Source organism: Equus quagga, chromosome 13, assembly GCF_021613505.1.
Source record: "Equus quagga isolate Etosha38 chromosome 13, UCLA_HA_Equagga_1.0, whole genome shotgun sequence".
Classification (NCBI taxonomy): domain Eukaryota; kingdom Metazoa; phylum Chordata; class Mammalia; order Perissodactyla; family Equidae; genus Equus; species Equus quagga.
In genome coordinates, this window is record NC_060279.1 from 77,407,975 (window position 1) to 77,428,049 (window position 20,075).

Here is a 20,075-nt window from a genome sequence, read left to right on the forward strand (position 1 = left end):
GGTGTGGACAGATTCCATCAGGGACGCACTGTTTGTCCTGGAAGAAAATAATTTCTAGGAGCTGGATTAGAATGGAGTTTTGAACAGCAGCATTGACTCTGTTTAACCCAAGGATTCATCAGATTCCAAGCAGCTCCTGCAAGCCTGGGACTCCTCTTAAACCTGGGCCCTTTCCCTAAAACCTGGGGCATCTCGGGAGCCCAGAAGGGAAATGTTTGAAGGATATTGGGCCCAATGTATTGAAAACGGCGAGAGAAGACACAAAACTCCTTTCACGTGTCCCCTCTGTGAGTTCTTTGCTGTGCCTCTGAAGCAGAAGGGGCTGCAGACGCGTTTACGTCTCCCTCTTGTTAAAACCCGTACCATACACACACGCAGGACAAACATTTTGCTGACGAATTCCCTGAAATTCACGCCACACGCGGGTCAGAAAGACAGCTGCCGTGAGAAGACACCCACGGATGAGCAATTTGTTTAACAACCCTGGAAAAAAAAAATACCCAGACTTCTAGCCACCTAAGAGGCACAGATTTTATTTGCTTAAAACTTCAGCAAATCTCCCTAGAGAGGATTTCTTGCTCCCCCAGCAGTTTCAAAGACATTTCTGTTTTCCAACAGATCACGTTCTTGACACATTGCAAAGCTATGGAAAATGTTTTGGTTTTTCTTAATCGACGCGCCGCACACGGTTTATTTACCTTCTCTCTCCCTTGCAGATTTTGAAGGCTTTATTGCTGGCCGTGCAATGCTAGGGTGCAGCCATAAGGTGTCAGCACCTGCTTTGTAACCAGAAGGGTCGCGTGGGTTTTTTTTTTTTTCCTTTTTAAAGAGTAGTTCCCGTATTGGCCTCAAGGTGGCGACAACACCACAGGCCGGCCAGAGCCGCCTCCAGGTGCAGGAGCCGGCGGCGCCCAGGCGGGGATGCATGGCGGTGGAGGGAAAGTGACTGGAATATCTTTTGCTTTATCATCGCTTATTATTCTAGTAACACACAGGGCTCTCTGGGGCCCGATTCCGCTTTCGGCTCACTGACAGCAAGGTCAGGAAAGGAAAAAAATCAGCAAGATATTAGCAGCCCCCAATCCAAAACAAACAAAAAAAACCCCAAAAACCCTGGCAGGTTAAAGAAAAGATCCGAAATATGGTTTTTGCAAAGTCCAGGTGTATGGAAGGTGTTGTTTTAATAACCTGAACAAACATCTCTCCCGGAGTCCCACTGAGCGGAGAAGAAACCTAATTCCAGGGCAAAGGAAAACGTTTCTCTCACCTTTTCTGTCTTGATTATGAGGATTTCTTCCCCTCCCACCCCCACTTTTTTTTTTTTGGAGGGGGTAATAATTCTGGCAACTCACGTTAGTTCTTTTGAGATGACATTGGTTTAAACCTGGACACCCTTGTAGATGCAAACTCAGGCAGAAACTGCCATTTTGGAATTTCTTTTCCTCCGTCCTTAGCTATTTTGGGTTTTGCCCTGTGCTGTGATAAAGCTTAAAAAAAAAGAAAGAAAAAGAAAAAACCCCGTAAAAGCAGAGTAAATAATATTCCTCCAGGAAGCCTATAGACTGAGGAGTGTTTCTTGATCAATAGTTTGCATTTCCAGTAAAATCGTGAACAGAATTCAGAGTGCCTGTCACACACTCCGGGAGAAAGGCGCCTTTTGCCAGTTTTTGTTTTTTTTTAAGATGGATGTGAAAATACTAGAGGTATTAAAAAATAATAAAGTCGTAGTGGGAGTTGGGGGTAGCTAGGAGAACGCTCAAACCATTCACCTGTGAGCTGACGACTGACTAGCTTTATTTTACTTCGTTGCAAAAAAAAAAAAAATCGAGTTGGAGAAAGAACTTAGAGCACGTGTAAAAAATATAGTGAATATTTCAGAAGTAGAATATTCGAGGTCATAGGAACCTGTTTTGGACTTTCTCTTCGATCCTGAAGTTGTCAGGAGATAATACCATTCATAGATAATGCACATAAATAATATATATATTTTTTGCTCTTTTATTGAAAATGAATGACGGATCCCCAATGCCCTCTGTTCATCTCCCAAGAGATAAGCGTTGTGGGTCGATTCTCTCAAATCCTTTTCCTGGGAATCTAATAAGCTAATCTAATAAACTGATGGAAGAGTTAGGAGGGCAAAGGACACCTGAACTCTGGAAGTTTTCTTTGAAGTCTTCCTCCCTGCTCATCTGGACTGGACACCTTCCAGAAGAGTTCTGACCCATTTAGCCCTCCTTATGGGGGAACCCTGCCTCTTCAAGGGAAGCGGCAAGGGAGGATCTGATTCTTCGAGGTGTTGAAGGAATAAATACTCAGTTCACACACAAACCACCTTTCCGCGATTCCTCGAGGGAAGGAGGAAGCGTCGAGGGCGAGGACCTCCGCGCCGCTCCAGGTCAAAGTCCCAAATGACACCATCTCTGCGGGGCCTTGAACCGTCTGCAATCGCTTACCCCGTCCTCGTCCTCGCACGGAGCCCCGGTGCCCAAATCACCTTATCAAACACCTACTAAACAAAAAAGACTGAGATATAGGAAGTCAAGTCGGAGATACCCAAGGCGGCTTTGCCTGGAGCGGGAGCCAGGGAGCGCGTCCTGGGTGGGTGTCCCAGCCGGCCGGCGCGGGGTTAGGAGCCCCCAGCAGGGATGCGCGTCCTGCAGCGAAGCCCCCCGCGCAAAGCGGCTCGGGTTTCTCCTCGCGGGCAGAGGAGCCGGCTCTGCCCGGCCCGGTGGCTCGCTGCGGCATTGTTCCCGTCTTTGGGGAGCGCGGGAGTCAGCTTGTCAAAGGGAATTTATCTCTGGGAAAAGCGAGAGACGCCGAGAAGCTGGCGTTGGTGGGCTGCAGGCGTCTACGCGGGAAGGGAAAGGGGGAAATGAGCAGAGTTATTTCACTCTCTTCCCCAAACCCCACAAAAATCCTCATGATGACGCGGATGATTTGCCGAATCCACGGCGAATTTAAAAGGATTAAATTTTCAAAACGTTGCTGCCTTTCCCAGTCCGCCTTGCCCTGTAGACGCCTCGGCCTGCCTCCCCAGGTGGGGGTGAGGGGCCTTCAGACGCTATAATTTGTCTCTAAAACCTTTATAGGTTATTCTTGACGGCCCAGAACCTGCAAACTCACTGTTGGTTATTAATTATTTGCTTAAACAATGACAACATCCATGGGAGGCCCCTTCCATTCATCTCCCACGCCTGCTTTGCCTCCATTACACCTGGGCCCCGATAATTAGGAAATCTAATTATTCGCCTCATCACTCATTAATAAGAAAAGTAGTCCCAGGGTCTCGGCTTCTTACATGATCTTTGGGGAGATATTTGACTGCATTAATCAATTCGATTTTATATTTCAAACTTTTTTCTGCAAAGGAGCATCGGGGTTGTTTTCTTTTTCCCCTCTGGGCACGTGGGCCCATTAGCCAAAATGTGATAATAAAATAAATTTTAATAAGATATAACTTTTTGAAAAAAATCTTTTCAAGTTAAGACTGAGCTGCATGAAAGTCTGGTTCTGCGCGGCTGGGTCTTAGAGCCGACGGATTCCGGCGCTCCTCGCCCTGATTGGCGCCAACTCCCCACAGCTGCCGGGTTATTGGTCCAAAGTTCCCGGAGGGGGCGTGGCCGGAGGAAAGTAAAAACTCGCTTTCAGCAAGAAGACTTTTGAAACTTTTCCCAATCCCTAAAAGGGACTTTGCCTCTTTTTCCGGGCTCGGCAGGGCAGCCACTCTGGACCCCGGCTCGCTGACCCTCAGGGCTGCCGATTTGCTGGGGGGCTTGGAGAGCCGCCTTTCCCCCGTGGCGCGGACCGAGGGGCCAGCCTCCGTCCGCGGCGCGCGCGGCGTCTCCGCTCCGCTCCCCGCCGCCCGCCCGGGCTGCCACCCGCCGGTCCCGAGAGCGAGGGAGCGAGCAGGGGCCGGCGCTGCGCTCGCCGGGGCGCGCCCTCCAGGATGCTGATCCGCCCGGTCCGCTGAAAACCAGGGCCCCTTCTCCGCCCGAAGGCGGGCGCCGAGCGCCGGCGCCTCCTCCAGCTCGCCCCTGAAAGCTTCCAGGCGCCCGGGGCTCCCCCCGCCGGCTCCCTTCCCCTCTCTCTCGCTCTCGCTCTCTCGCTCTCGCTCTCGCTCTCTCTCGCTCTCGCAGGGCCTTCTTCGCGATCGGTGCGCGCAGGCGGTGGCGAGCCGTCTCGGACGCAGCATGCAGGCGCGCTACTCCGTGTCCGACCCCAACGCCCTGGGAGTGGTCCCCTACTTGAGCGAGCAGAATTACTACCGGGCGGCGGGCAGCTACGGCGGCATGGCCAGCCCCATGGGCGTCTACTCGGGCCACCCGGAGCAGTACGGCGCGGGCATGGGCCGCTCCTACGCGCCCTACCACCACCATCAGCCCGCGGCGCCCAAGGACCTCGTCAAGCCGCCCTACAGCTACATCGCGCTCATAACCATGGCGATCCAGAACGCGCCCGAGAAGAAGATCACCCTGAACGGCATCTACCAGTTCATCATGGACCGCTTCCCTTTCTACCGGGAGAACAAGCAGGGCTGGCAGAACAGCATCCGCCACAACCTCTCGCTCAACGAGTGCTTCGTCAAGGTGCCCCGCGACGACAAGAAACCGGGCAAGGGCAGCTACTGGACCCTGGACCCCGACTCCTACAACATGTTCGAGAACGGCAGCTTCCTGCGGCGCCGGCGACGCTTCAAGAAGAAGGACGTGCCCAAGGAGAAGGAGGAGCGGGCCCACCTCAAGGAGCCGCCCCCCGCGGCGTCCAAGGGCACCCCGGCCGGGCCCCCCCTAGCGGACGCCCCCAAGGAGGCCGAGAAGAAGGTGGTGATCAAGAGCGAGGCGGCGTCGCCGGCGCTGCCGGTCATCACCAAGGTGGAGACGCTGAGCCCCGAGAGCGCGCTGCAGGGCAGCCCGCGCAGCGCGGCCTCCACGCCCGCCGGCTCCCCAGACGGCTCGCTGCCGGAGCACCACGCCGGCGCGCCCAACGGGCTGCCTGGCTTCAGCGTGGAGAACATCATGACGCTGCGAACGTCGCCGCCCGGCGGCGAGCTGAGCCCCGCGGCCGGGCGCGCGGGCCTGGTGGTGCCGCCGCTGGCGCTGCCCTACGCCGCCGCGCCGCCCGCCGCCTACGGCCAGCCTTGCGCGCAGGGCCTGGAGGCCGGGGGCGCCGGGGGCTACCAGTGCAGCATGCGCGCCATGAGCCTGTACACCGGGGCCGAGCGGCCGGCGCACATGTGCGTCCCGCCCGCGCTGGACGAGGCCCTCTCGGACCACCCGAGCGGCCCCACGTCGCCCCTGAGCGCCCTCAACCTCGCCGCCGGCCAGGAGGGCGCGCTCGCCGCCGCCGGCCACCACCACCAGCATCACGGCCACCACCACCCGCAGGCGCCGCCGCCGCCGCCGCCCGCTCCCCAGCCCCAGCCGGCGCCGCAGCCCGGGGCCGCCGCGGCCCAGGCGGCCTCCTGGTATCTCAACCACAGCGGGGACCTGAACCACCTCCCCGGCCACACGTTCGCGGCCCAGCAGCAGACTTTCCCCAACGTCCGGGAGATGTTCAACTCCCACCGGCTTGGGATTGAGAACTCGACCCTCGGGGAACCGCAGGTGAGCAGCAACGCGAGCTGTCAGCTGCCCTATAGATCCACGCCATCTCTCTACCGCCACGCAGCCCCCTATTCCTACGACTGCACGAAATACTGACCTGCCCGGCCGCTCCGGCTTCGCCTCCCAGACACGACTCTCTCAGACAGTTCAGGCTGCAGAGACGCAGGAAGACCCAAAACTTGTCCACCAGCTTTTTCTCAGACCCGGGAGCAGAGAGAGCGCGCGCGCCAGCCTCAGCCCTCTGTGAAGCTGCAGGTAACTTTAATTCGCCGCCCGGGTTCCGAGATTGCAAGAAGCCCCTGTAAAGGGACGCAGCCCAACGAGATGAATATTGATTTTTAAAACCCCTCTCCCTTCCCAGGATGGCTGTGCTCACTACTCCAGTCGGGGTTTCAAAAATCAGTTATGGACCAAATCCCAAAGCCACCCAGTAATGACTCTCTGTAGGGACCCCCATAGGTTTATGGGGGTCTCTATAGATTATATACGTGCTGTGTGTAATTTTAAATTTCTTTAACCGTGCTGTACAAATGTGTGGATTTGTAATCAGGCTGTTTTGTTGTTGTTGTTCAGAGCCATTAATATAATATTTAAAGTTGAGTTCACTGGATAATTTTTCATCTTGCCCAACCATTTCTAACTGCCAAATTGAAAACTCGAGAAACCTAGGTGGGATTTCTTCCCCCTGTACAATTATGAGACGTGATTTTTTTCCAAGTTGTAGGTCTTTTACAGAACAGGAAAATAATTTATTTTTTGTTGTTGGCGGATAAAGAAGTCGAGTATCTGATACTTTTTATTTGCAAAGTGTGATGGTTTGTATAGTAGATGCCTCCCTGAGCATTCCTAAAAGAAAAAAAAAACAAAAAAATTTCACTTCACCTGTGTTTGTCTTATGTGGTCTTAATTGTTGTACTTACCTTAAAATAAACCCGTGTTGTTTTTCTGCCCAAAGTCCGGACAGTGTATTTGTGTTCTCGCATTTTTTAAAAACAAGGTGTGTTTGCAAATCCACCTGTTTGGATAATTTTTGTTACGCAGGTGGGTAAATGTGTAGACAGATACAGATGATCACAGAGGAATGGGGGCACCAATCTATTGTCTTGTTAGTGACGGAAAAGGCTTTCAATTAGTTCAAAATCGCACCCTGGCCGGGGCAATCGGGGAAACAGTTCTAGGCGGACGCAGCTGCATGGAGGACAGCACGCTGTAATCTCATTTGCTGTAATGCATTTTGCTAAATGCAGAAAAACATGCCAATTGTCACAACAAACAGTGCCATTCCCTCTTCATGTCCAGCCATCCCCAATTTAGGAGGCAAGGGAGGGGAAGGATAAACACTTTCCATCAGCTAACTACAAACCAGGGGTGTGCTGTCCCTGAATTTCCTAAAATGCGGACTTCCTTGCCCACGCTGATGTTTTTTCAGTAAAGAATTTGAATTGAGCCAGTGAAAGTCCGAAAGGTATCGATTCTGCAGCCTTTAACGACCGTCCCGGCGGTGGCCGGATCAGAGGTGGATTCCAGACCTCTTCACTTCTTGATTTGATTTCCAAATCCTGACCCTATTGCAGTGAAAAATGTTAAAGCCTCATTGCCCTTCAAAAATAATTTACACTGCTTTTAGAGTTCTAAATATATCAACTTTGCCAGGACTTTAAATGCTAGGGAGATGATTTTTCTCTTCAATTTTGATGTCTCGTCTTTTTTTTTTTTAATTTTTAATAACAACGTAGTTTTGTGAGACATGGCCGAGGGGAAATAGCTTTATTATCTATTTCACTGGCCGAAACCCACAGCTCCCCTCCTGGTCTCTGCGTGTGAATTTGGGGGCCAGAGCTCCAAATTGGGAACTAGTTTCTCACCCCAGCAGGTGAGCTGTACTTTGCTAAGGGTGGAATTCCCGGGGAAGCCAGCATTTCAGGCCGTGATGATGTCCCGAGAGGCGGTTTTGCTTGACGCGGTGGTGTCGATCGTAACCTGGGTGTTGTGTTGCTTGAAATGTCATTTTGTCTCTGGGTTATGCTGAAATAGAACTGGGGGAAGCTCAAGCACAATAATATTGCCCATATGTGCAGCACACATTTTTTAAATCTGTGGCCCCAGAGGTGACGTATGGTTAAAACTGTAAGGCTGCATTTTATTCCTTTTCAGAACTCGCAGGAGCCGGGAAACCTGGTGGTTGGTGCCTGACTTCCAGCAGGCCCCCAGGCCACTGTGCTTTGCTTGAGGGAGCCGGCCAGCCAGTTACAGTGGGAGGGGGGAGAGAGAGAGACAGAGAGAGACCCCCCTCGCCAAGCTGCAGAATGACAGGGGCCAGGGCTCCTTGCCCAGCTCTGGCAATCCGTTTCACTCTGCCCTGTTCTCTTTATGCTGTTTGGGCTGCAGGAGGTGAGAAGAGTGTTCTAGCTGGCTTGCTGCTTCCCCAGATGTTTCGAAGAGTCCTCTCTGAAAATGTTCCCTCAGCTTAAGATTTGGAACTCAGAGGAGGTCTGAGAGACACATGGAAAATAAGGGAGAGAGGAGTGGGCCACAGCGGGGTGGGAGACCCTGCACTGGCCCTGAAGCCACGCTGGGGTCTTCTACCTTTGGGAAGGCCTCTTCAAGAAGTCCCAAGTGGGTGATGGAGAGGGGCTCCCTACCACATGGAGGCCGCAGCCAGCGGGGGAGCCCTTGCATTCCCTGGGGACGTGGTCAACTGAGGGGATTGTATTCGGGGCTTTATCCAGGCTTCTGGAGGCAGCAGAGTGGAGGGGTGTATGATGCCAGGGCGCTTTGGGAGGCCCCGACCAGGAAGGCTTCCCCAGTCTGAAGCCCTGGGGGCCGGGGAAGGTGCGGATAAGTGCTAGGAGGCGGGTGCTGGGACTAGGGGGAGCTCGGCTCAGCCCCGGCCATCCGCCATGAGGTGGACCTCCTAGGGGCTTAGCAGCCTCGGGCGTCAGTCTGTCCCCACGGAGTAGGAAGACCCCGCCGCAGCGCGATTCTGAGCAGCCCGGCCCTACCTGGCGCGTCTTTGCGGCCGCCTTGTGCGCAAAGACTGCGTGCGCCTGGCATGGCCGGCCTTGCGCCATGGATCCGCTCTCTGCCCCTTCTTTCGGCCGCTTGGTCCTCCAGAGGCAGGGCCTTTCAGGAAAAGGGGGAAGGAGCTTGCAGATGCAAGGGCCAGAATGCCTGTCGCAGGCTGCTGGGGTTCCTTGGCTGGAGCAGGAGGGGGATTGCTATGTGGTCCCCTGAATGCAGTTTGCACGAAGGTGTGTTCTCTAGCCGTGTTCTTTCCTGACCCAAGAAGATACAGTTCGGCAGGTCTGAAAGGTACTGCAAATAAAATGGAAGCAACACAAACACCATGGCAGAGACCTTTTCCCATAGAGTTAACCCTGCGTCCCCAAGTGGCCTTGGCTGGGTGGACTGTCTCTCTAACCAGGTCCAGTTTTGAGGATACTGGCAGGCCAGAGAGACCCGTGGCCTCTGAGCATCCTGCTGCTCCCTACTCCCGGAGAGGCTGCAGCTGGAGTAACCTTTGCTTCTCCTGAGACTCCGGAGGGACACCCAAGCTCACAGCTCTCAGGGAGAGGGACTGGCGGTGTGTGGCCCAGCCCTGGCCTCTCTCCCATGGCCAGACTGGAGCCTGTGGCCAGGTGGTCCTCCTTGCCCTCGTTCAAGTGGCCTGTCCCCGAGGACGCCAAAATCGTGACTTGCATCCTGGAGTTGTGGGAACACTGGGCTAGGAATTAGAAGACCACATCGTGCTGTGAGGACAAGCCCCTCCCCCTCCCTGGCCTCAGTCTTCTCGTCTGTAAGATGACCAGGTGAGTGCGAGGGCATTTTGCGGCCCAGCACTTTCCTCCCCAGCATAGCGGGGCCTCCTGCAACCTACCCTCACTTACCCGACTCCCCTTCCTCACTTCGAGAAACTGCAAGAAGTGAGAGGGAGAAGAAATGCAGGGCCTCGGAACTTCAGCATTGGGCTCATAAATTTTTCAGGGTCCATCTCCTCCCCTTTACCCCATCACTGCCTGGGGGGTCACCTCCAGGCCTGGGAGGGGCTGGTGAGATGCACTCAAAGAACAGAGAGCAGCTCCCTGGAAACGAGCCCTGGTGCCTGAGCATTGCCTCTTGGCTCCTCATCCCCACCCCAAATCCAGAAACCTGGATGGAGTGTCAGGCAAGGTTGGTCCAAGGGGAACCTATTGATAACCATCCACATGAGGTAGGTGGAGAGAGTGACACTGAGAAAAGACACCCATCGATTAATGGGCAGAACCAAGTTTTAGGAGAATGTGGGCACTGCGTGCCTGGCGCCTCAGGGAATGTGTGCCTGCGTCGTCCCAGACCGTACATTCCTGCCTCTCAGGGACAAGGAGAGATCTGAGGCGTTATGCCTTAGGTGCAGCCAGGCCAGGGATGGCTGGGGGCTACCCCCAGGTGAGCGGGACACAGTGGGTCAGAGCATCCACTGAGTCCTTCTGGCACTACGCACTGGAAATGCTTTCCCAAACTTTGAGAAGCATTCCCCGCCTGCCTCTTTCTTGCATAGCCTCAGCTCGCCAAGCGTTTGAAATGTCTGCTTTTTGACATAGGCATGTAAGGAAGGGAGTGGAATGTTTCAGGGCGTTTGGAAGGCTGGGCAGCTGCAGTCGGGGACAGCGGCTGTGCCTGGGAAGACGCCACCGCCTGGACTTGTGCAAGCCTTTCCCTGGGTTTTGCACATTCCTGCTCCACAGCAGAAGCAGAAAGACGCCGCTCTCGGAGTTGGTTTCTCGAATGCGTCTCTCCTGGTTTGGGTTTTCCCAGCGTCAGACTCGTGGGCACTTTATCCTGGGGCTGTGAGTGTGTGAAAGCTGAAATGGAGGGAAGTGGGCTTAACACATTGACGAGCTCGCCAGCATCGCAGGTCCCTTAAAGGAATGGAGTTGGGGAGCATGGAGGTGGCGTCCCCCCCTCGGGGGCCTGGGGTGCAGCTTTGTGCTCACTCTACATGCCCACCCAGGGTGGGAGGTCATGGAGGCCAGAGGGGCCCCTCTGACCCCTGACTCAGTGGCCTTGGCCCTGGGCCTTCTCCTCCAGCAGCCCCTTGGGGACTCTCTCTCTGCCTCCAAGATATTTTTACGGGCAGGGTCCCCCACAGAGTCTTTCTCTCTAGGATGAACCCACATGCACCAACTCAGGCCCTACACACAGGCCAGCTGAGGCTTCACGTGGCCTCGGGCATGCTACCTCAAGCTCCCTGGGCCCATTTCCCAACTGAACATGGTGGGATCATCGAATAGGGTTATTGAGAGTATTAATGAACCCAACACACATTGGGAAAGTGCATTTGATGGTGCCCACACGTGGATAAGACTCACTGTAGGCTGTTAGGACTTGCCTGGACAACAGAAGAGAAAGGATTCTTTGGTCTCAATTAACTGCATATATTTACCAGGCTAAATGCGGATACTCGGGCAGGGCAGTGGCCGTGCCCTAACTACCCCTGTTTAGACCCTTTAAATCATTTCCGGGAACAAGGTGAGTGCTAAAGAAATCAGTCATTTGGCAAATTCTCCCTGCTCTCTGGGGTTGCTCAGCATCAGCTGACTGGCCCACCCTCACCTCCATGGCTCCCTCCCCAGGAGAAGCGGCAGGAGAGCCTCCTCCCCCCTCCTCTCAAAGCGGGAGAGGAGGGGGAGGAGGAGAGTGTTCTGGGTTTGGGTAGGATGTTGGTGACGACTCGGATTTCCTACATCTAATGCCCCAAATGTCCCAGCTCTGGAGGTGCCACACACCTCTCCTGTCTGGAGGGCCCCCTTTCCATCTGTTTATTCCTGACACATCGCCGGGAGCCTCTGCAGACACCTGAGGTGTCAGACCTCAGAGAGTCCACCTTCCGAAGAAATCACGTGAGTTCCAATCTCTGTTCTGCTGTTTACTACCTCCACTGTCTTGGGGTGCTCTGTGCCCAGCCTGTTTCATCATCTGTAAAACGGGCGAATCCATCACCCCTGGCGCTCATGGATGCTGAGCGGGTTCTCGAGAGAGAACTTCCACAGGGCCCTTAGCCTCCACACACAGCAGCTGTGATAATGTGATTGTTTCCTGCCCTGGCAACACTTCCTCATAGGAGACCTGAGGCGAGTGAACTTCCTGGCCTCAGTTTCCTGGTCTGCAGAATGGGAATGATAAAGATTTCTGTTTCTTTTTAGGATGGCTGTGAGGATGGAGTGATTTAATACAGGGAAAGCATTAGAACGGTGCCAGCACATGTTAGCATTGGAGACATCTTAGTCGTCGATATTGTCCTTGTTGTTATCATGGCCTCAGACGTGTTCAGGTTGTCGGCAGGGTGCCCAGGCTGAGTAAGCCCTGCATCCTTGCGCCCTCACTGTTTGCAGACACAGTGCACACAGGGTGGACTCATTCACTCCTGTACATGTGTACATATACTCCATTAACTGTCTCCACATTTAGAAAGGTGATGTAGATATCTGGAAAGATGATGCAGACCATCGTTAACTTGAGTGTCTGCTTTCATATTTAGGGGGGAGCAGGGGAAGGGGAGATGCCCCTGATGTGGGTAGCAGTGTGAAGGGCTCTTGTCTCTGCCCCCAGCCTTTTTTTCTGAGGCCTCTTTGGTCCCAGGGCCTGGTGCCTGGCCTCCGCCCAGCCTGCCCAAGGGGCACACCTTCTCCCAGAGAGGTGGGGGTGGGGTGGGAGGGGAATGGTACTCTCTGCCCTCATCCCACGCTGAGCCCGATTTCTGCTCGGGCCCCAGAGATGGAACTGCTACGGTCCTTCCCGGAGCATCCGGGCAGGCGGGAGAGCTCAGGTCTTTCTCTCGGGCCGGTGGGGCGCTGCGCTGGCACTGACTTCTTTTCTGGGGTCTGAAGACTCATGAACTTGCAGGGTACTTTCAGGGTCCCCGTTTGGCTCTTTGGGACACGCTCTGCCCGGGCTGTCTCCCAGGCTCGGCGGCTCCCCCACCGGGCCTCGGCTCCGCTCCGTCCTCACCGGATAGAGCTTCCGCACGAGGGCGCATCCGCTCTCGGACGCTAGGGGCTCGTGCCCTGCGCTCCCCGGAAATACGCGCCCGCACGGGGTTCCTTCCTACCGCGGCCTCTCCTAGGCTCAAGTTACAAACTCTTCACCTGGGAACCCAGGATTCGCACCCTGCCAGAGGGGCCGGGTTGGGGCGTCATTCTGGAGTTCTAAGGCTGGAACCTCCCGGAGACTTTGCAAACTTCTGCAAGCGCGCGGGACTGGATGTATCTCTCCAGACCGCAACTAGAACTTGGGTTTTTTTTTTCCCTTTTACTATCAGTGCCCCGCCCACCAGCCGCGCGTGTCTCCGCCTGCGTCCGGCCCATGCCCAAATTGGGCGGTGTTTATTATTGTGCGAATTCAAGCTCGGATTTGCCTTAGAGTTTAGAAGAAGCGCTGCGGCGGCGCGCCTTGTGGAGAGGCAGGGATGTGCGTGCTGGACTTCGGGTGCCCAGGAAGCTCCAGGAAGGGCTCCGAGCGCGGAGGTGGGGGAGTGCGTAGGGACACCCGTTCGTCTCTTGCTCTGGGTCTGTTAGAGCGGGCGCCAAGGCTGGAGACCGAACTGGATCCAACCTTGAGCTTGCTGGGGACGCGCTGGTCTGGAGAGGTTGGGTGACCCCGGGGACTGCGGGACCCGCGGGTTGCAAGAGCGCGGGCATTGAGGTTCTTTTTTCACCCCACGGTTGGAAGGGGCGCTCTAGTGAGGGCCAGAGAGAAGACAGCGCCCCGCCCCCTCCTGGCTCGAGGGCCATCCCTAAGACCTAGGCCGGGGCCAGGCTGGGCTGAACGGTTGGCCTAAGTTAGAAATGCAGCGCCGTGGAGGGAGGGAGGCCTGGAGGTGTCCCGGGGCCTGGCCTTGCGCTCCCTCAAGCCATGCCGGCACCCAAACCGGTTTTTCGACCCTGGTTGCGACTTCCATTTGGGTATTTCAAACGTCCCCCCTCCCCTGCGGTCTCTTCGGAACCCCCAAACACATGTTACTTTCCGGATTCCCCATTTTGGAGGGGAGCCTCCTCGCTTTTCCGTATTCAGAGGTGGCTTGAGAGTCCGCTACCGGTCCCCAGCGTGGTGTCCTCTCTCTGCGACAGCAGCATCAGCCGACCCCCTCCCCATTCACGCACGTTTACCTTCTCTTTCTCCTTCCCGGCGAGCGGGAGCGCTGGGGTGGGCCGTTTCTATGCCCACCTGCCGTCCTCACCCCTCCCTCTTCTCCGCGGCATCGGCATCGAGGCACAATTTACTCAATGAAACGTTAATTCAGTTATCCCGTGTTTCTTTTTTTTTTTTTCCTTTTAAAAAGTATTCAGCAGAGATCATAAACAGGAACTAGTCACGCCAATGCCTCTCCAAAGCGTTGGAGTGGGAGGAGGGACACCTCCTTCCGAATCAGCATCATTCAGGGTTTTTGATTCAAACTGTGACGTGGCTAAATGTAAAACGGGGGTGGGGGGTGGCATAGGGCGGGGGGGGGGGGCCTTACACCCAGGGGGGGGGGGTGGGTGGGGGGAGAGCACCAGGCTTCCCAAATGCTTAATGTAATCACGGGCCAGCTGCGTGCACTTGTAAAGTTGTTATAACCCCCCTCCTTGGTATAAACAGGAAAGCGCAGAATATAAAGCAAGAGACCCGCATTCACAAATACCAGCTCTCCCGCGCCAGCTGCCAAATTCCCCTTTTATGGTGTTCCTCGCTTGCAACCTCAGCCCCATCAGAGAGACCTTAGTTTCCTCCCCTGAACTCTCCAAATGGGTTTATTTGAAACTTCCCTCCACTGAGCTGTGGACCAGGTACCCCAAGCCCTCTGCAGCTCCCCAGAGTCCTAAGCACTGGCCTCAGAGAAGCTGGGTTCCTGGAGCCCTCTTCCCCAGGTCCCCAGGGAGCCCTGGAGGTGGAGGCTTGCCCATTATGGGATAGTAGGCCCCTAGGAAGCCCCTGACTCCTGCAGGGCATGTGGAGGATACCCTCTCCTAAGAGGGCTGCATCCTCTTCTCATCAGACTCTCAAATCTCTCAGACATGCCTCTCCCTCCTAAAATAGCTAGACGCTTTCAAAGACCTCCGAAGGCATTTTATGAGACTGTGCCATCTCGCCATCTCCTATTAAGCCTGCGAGAAGAGAAGACCTTTTGTGGGAGGCCCAGGGATTACGGAGCTCCCCCAGGCAAGTGGTAAAACTCAGCCCTGCGCCCACCCCCCCCCCATCTCCACCTCTCCTTCCTGGCCCTGCAGACCCCGCGCGGAGCCATCGCGGTCCACATCCTGCCTCACTGACTGTGTGTGCTTACAGCGTCAAGGGGTGGACGTGATATTTCAAACATCAGATCAGTGCGTTTATATATTGGGTGCCCGGAAATTTTTCCAAATAAACACAGCTTGATTCAACTTGGGTGGGCGGACTTATCAACAGACTAATTCTATAAACAAATGAAGGAATAGCCCCGAAACCGATTGGCTGGTATCAAAAAGACACGTGGAGAGAAAAGCTTGGAGTTTTTCAGCAATGAAATTTTAATTAATGTGGGTGGGCTGAGAACACAACGACTGTTTATCATAGACAATTTATTTTCCAGCGCTAAGTCAACATATAATAGCAAACTTACAACAATTATTTAACATTTTTAAAGCCATGAAGAAGGGACGGAGCGCGGAGCGGCGGGGGAGAGCGGCAGAGCAGGAGGCAGACGCACGGCGGGCTCCCCCGGAGGGCCCTCCCGGCGCGGGGCGCAGTCCCTAAGCCGCCTGGGTTGCCTGCGTCGCGGAGAGCGCAGCGCCGGCGCCCACTCGCCATGAGCCACCTCTTCAGTCCCCGGCTGCCTGCTCTGGCCGCCTCGCCCATGCTTTATCTGTACGGCCCCGAGAGACCCGGGCTGCCTCTGGCCTTCGCCCCCGCGGCCGCTTTGGCCGCCTCGGGCCGGGCGGAGCCCCCCCAGAAGCCGCCCTACAGCTACATCGCGCTCATAGCCATGGCGATCCAGGACGCGCCGGAGCAGAGGGTCACGCTCAACGGCATCTACCAGTTCATCATGGACCGCTTCCCTTTCTACCACGACAACCGGCAGGGCTGGCAGAACAGCATCCGCCACAACCTCTCGCTCAACGACTGCTTCGTCAAGGTGCCCCGCGAGAAAGGGCGACCGGGCAAGGGCAGCTACTGGACGCTGGACCCTCGCTGTCTGGATATGTTCGAGAATGGCAACTACCGGCGCCGGAAGAGGAAGCCCAAGCCGGGCCCCGGGGCCCCGGAGGGCAAGCGAGCCCGCGTAGAGACGCAGGAGCGCGGCGCAGAGGCGCAGCCAGAGGCGGGGAACGGGGCAGGGCGCCCCGTGTCAGCGAGCCCCCGCCACGAGGGAAAGCCCGCGCGCCCATCGCCCCTGCGGGAAGGCGCCTCTCCGCCGGCGGCCCTGCACTGGCCCAGGCCCGCGTCCCCAGAGGTGGACGCAGGCGACGCTGTCCAGGGCGCAGCAGCCGTGGCCGTCGGCCAGCCAGCGCGCACAGTGAATGGCCCTGGGTCCCCTCCGCGCTGCATCTCCCGCAGCTCTCCGAATTGCTCCGACAAGTCCAAGAGCTTCAGCATAGACAGCATCCTGGCGGGCCGGCAGGGCCAGAAGTCGGCTGGAGGGGGTGAGCTCCTGGGTGGCGCCAAGCAGGGGCCGGGTGGCTGTCTGGGCGCCTCGCTTCTGGCCACCTCCTCCAGCCTCCGTCCGCCTTTCAACGCTTCCCTGATGCTCGACCCACACGTCCAGGGAGGCTTTTACCAGCTCGGGATCCCTTTCCTCTCCTATTTCCCTCTGCAGCTCCCCGACACGGTGCTTCCCTTCCAGTAAAGCCAGCAGTGGCGTGGGTCTGTCCCCGGTCCTGGTCTGAGCTGCTTGTGAGCGACCACGGCTCCCACCGCTGGGGGAAGGAGTCACGTTTTTAAAGAATGATCTTTTCCTCTGCCGACATGTGGATCCTGGGAAGTGTTACCAACTTCTGCGCTCAGGTGAGCACGCTCACTGGCCTACCTCCACCGGGGCAGACCTTCCCGGAACCAGGAGCGTCTTGGAGATTTAAAAGACCCTTCACCAGCTGGGACTTGGGCAACTCAGACCTCCTACAGCACCAGCAGAAGAATGCCTTGACCTTAGGTCAGTCTGATGGTGTGATCTTCCGATACCCACCCCAAGTCCTGCGTGGCCGGGGCACTGGAGGGCCCACACAGCCCAAGGGCAGGACAGACGGACTCAGTGTGGTCGTTTTAGTCTGAGAGCCACGGTCCGACTGTCGCCAGCTCAGTTGCGGTTGTGGCCCAGGCCTTGGCTTTGAGCCCGTCGTGGGGATGGTTACCCACAGCCGGGTTTGTCCCTGAAGTCCAGTTGTGGGGACGCCGAGGGTGACCCCTGTTTTTCAGGTTCTTTGGCAGATCTACGGCCTCCTGAGGATTTCGGACTGATGTCCAGGTGGAAGCTGAGAAACCACACTTTTATTTTAAATAGAGTTTTTCTCTTTTTTCCTTTCTAGACAGTAAAGGGAACATCCTATATTCTTTGGCTAAATACTTAACTCTTTTTACTATAACAATCGCCCTGTGGAAACGTCTATATTAACAACTTCTACTAAGAAGGTGCACTCTACATAATATAGCATTTTGTTGCATTACAACAGCTCATTAGTCAATACGCACGTTCTCCAATGCATGTTACCAACCATAGGAGTGGTCCTGTCTTTTTGCTTTTGTTTTTAAGGGATCAAAAGATTTCAGGGGACACTGGAAGTGCGCGAGGGGGAGGGACGGTGTCTCAGACAACGTAAGATTTTCAATTTCCGTGCTTTTTCAAGATCTAGGATTGATTTTGCTACATTTTCCAGAGTTGTGTAGTGAAAGACTGCGTTTAATCCAAAAAGTTGGGTGAAACAGACACAGGGAAAGGGAGAGATGGGTTAGGGCCCAGAAGAGCAAGGGCCTCTGCTGGTGTCTTCGGGAGGCCGCTCTGTGGAACCCAGAGAGCATGGAGCTTCCAGAGATCCCCAGCCTACTGCATCCCTGCCTGCAACTTGGCTCCTCCCTCCAAGCCCCCACCAAGCAGGCCCAGGGCCTGCGGCTAAATAAACACCTGAGGGAGGTGACTGGAAGTCTGGCAGGAGGGGTGGGCAGGAAGGCAGGGGTCTGCAACAAAGACCTGGTTAAGAACGTGGAGATTTTCCCAGCCCTGTTCAGTTCAGCTTGGACCTTTTGGGAAATGCGTCTAACCTCTTAGGGTATCTCCTTGGTTGCTTTGGGGCTTTTGACTTTGAGTTCCTGAACCCCCACGTTACTTTAGTCTTACTCGCTCTGGGAAAGGCGCAGCGAGTCACGAGGTCTTGGAGACTGGCTGAGATAGGTCTGCAAAATTACTCCTTCAGTAGTTTCCAGGACTTCTATAAAAATGAACACAAACTTTACATCCAGAGAGCCTGTTGGTTAATATGTTGGAAAGGACATTTCGGACAAGCATAATAATTTAGTAATTAGTAGGCACAGAGTTGACTTTCTGAGGGTTCCTTCTTAAAGTTGTGTGCTGCTGACGGGTGCATATCTCCCTGACCTCATTCTACCCAGGCTGGGGGCATGCTTGGTGAGCTGCAGCGCGTCCGTGATTTTAAGAGCTTTGATGAGATCCCATTGTGGAGGTCCAGGCTCGCTGTGATTAACTTAAAATATGCTGGAAGGGCTGTCATTGGATATTTTGTTATCCCAAAGCCTCAGCCTTTGTGAATAAAGTTGTTTTTTTCATTAACCTGTCAGTGACTGGCTCAATGGATTATTGGAGGGGATAAAGAACCAGTGTTACAGGAAAGAGGGCACAGGCTATATCTGGGATGCTGTCGGCATCTCCAGGGGCCCTGGCTTCCGACAGTAGGTGCACACACAGTCTGTAGGGGCAGGAGCAGAAAAGCCTAGTGGATGCTGCTTGGATGTCAGAAAGTAAGATGAAAATTCCCCTGTATAGGATATATTTTTAATTTTTTCTTCTCGTGTTTGACTTGCTATCTCGTGTGCTTTGTTAATTTATGATGGCTGTTTTCTGGAGAAGCCAATAATCTAATACTGCCTTTTAAAAGGATAGTATGATAGTATTTTAGAGTTGCAATTCCAAAAAGTATAGTATAAACACTATTTTTACGGCACAGAAAAAAGGCAGGAGTATGTATCTATTTGGTAAGGGTGTTTATACATACATAAGGATAAATTCTGTTATCTGATCCCCGTATTCATCTGGTTTAGGAAAGCTAGGAGAAATGTACGGTGGGGTCATTTTCTATGGAATCTCTACAATTCTGTGCATCTTCCTTCCTACTGAGGAGAAAGAGGGGTTTTGAGTCTTAGTAATCCAAATAGTTTTTCTAATTTTCCAGATTTAACCATGGGCTCCAAATTATGGATCAACGAGACCAAGAAATGATTTCTACTCTTAATTCAAACAAAATCTTAGCTATATTTGGGGTAAATCAGAAGCAACTGTCTTGTTCTACTCTTAGGCACTCTGAAGGTATGCCTCTGTGCTCCCATCTAAACAAAGGGAACAGAGCCTGTTTCCCGTAAGTGATCTTGGTTCAAGCCCTGGTAAAACACACACACACACATACACACTGGTGAGCCTGCTGATCGTAATGGGGGCATGGCAGGTGTGTGTACAATGATAATAAGTGTATATATGTATGTGTATGTATATGTATGCTTGTATGTGTGTGCATATGCGTGTGTGTGTGTGTGTGTGTTCTGTACGTAGGAACGCTCAGAAGTTAAGCTTTTTTGCATATAAGTTAGAGAGATGGACTCAAATCAAGTGCTGAATCCTTTGAAATTAACCCAAGTGTTGATACTTTGGGGAAGATTTTCTTTTTCTATGTCGTTCAAGTCAGGGATAGTTTGTTTTTTTGTTTTATTATAGTGAAACTAACAAAGACTTAGATAAAAGGATCTTGGGAGACGTATCGGCTTTGAGAAGTTTACATCCGTGATTTTTCCAAGGATGAGAGAACTTTGCAAAGGCCATTTGCTTAGTCTGGCCTTGGTTATTTGCTGGCTCCTGGGGAAGCTGACGGCCTCCTGGATCTGAAATGCCCCATAAGGTTTTCCAGAACCTGGGCAGGACATGTTTTGCCATTTGTGGATATAATTGGGTCTCTCTGAAAAGGAATCATGTGTGGTCTCCACCATTTCATGCAGAGCGGCCAGTGTATATCTGTGTGTGGGTTAAAGAATTAGCCACATGTGATGTCATTGTTACAGCCGAAGGCCGAGCCTGTCTGCCCAGACACTGGTAAGCTAATGTTAACATCGCAAAAGTGGGGGACGTTTCCAGGAACCGTGTCCTTCCCATCTTCCCAGTGGCTGGCGTCTTGCTTCCATAGAGTCAAAAGTACACACGATGATAAGCAAAGTTTATTATTAAAATTAAAGGACATGAGTTTGTTGGAAAAATGGAATTCTTTT

General features: G+C 54.1%; 2 protein-coding genes across 3 annotated transcripts; both read left to right on the top strand.

Annotated features, from left to right (window-relative positions):
* The first annotated feature begins 3,695 nt into the window (after positions 1-3,695).
* On the top strand, positions 3,696-6,557 carry FOXC2 (forkhead box C2). The gene has a single exon (XM_046683044.1). The coding sequence runs from the start codon at positions 4,191-4,193 to the stop codon at positions 5,697-5,699; it is 1,509 nt and encodes a 502-aa protein (XP_046539000.1). The 5' UTR covers positions 3,696-4,190; the 3' UTR covers positions 5,700-6,557.
* A 6,485-nt stretch (positions 6,558-13,042) lies between these two features.
* Positions 13,043-18,375, top strand: FOXL1 (forkhead box L1). 2 transcript variants are annotated; one of them, XM_046680565.1, is made up of 2 exons: positions 13,043-13,105; positions 15,244-18,375. In XM_046680565.1, exon 2 carries the CDS (start codon positions 15,406-15,408, stop codon positions 16,441-16,443), a length of 1,038 nt encoding a protein of 345 aa, XP_046536521.1. In that variant the 5' UTR covers positions 13,043-13,105; positions 15,244-15,405; the 3' UTR covers positions 16,444-18,375. The 2 variants fall into 2 exon arrangements, with proteins under 2 accessions (XP_046536521.1, XP_046536522.1); XM_046680566.1 differs by lacking the exon at positions 13,043-13,105 and having other exon boundaries at positions 14,914-16,240; positions 16,414-18,375.
* The last annotated feature ends 1,700 nt before the right edge of the window (positions 18,376-20,075 follow it).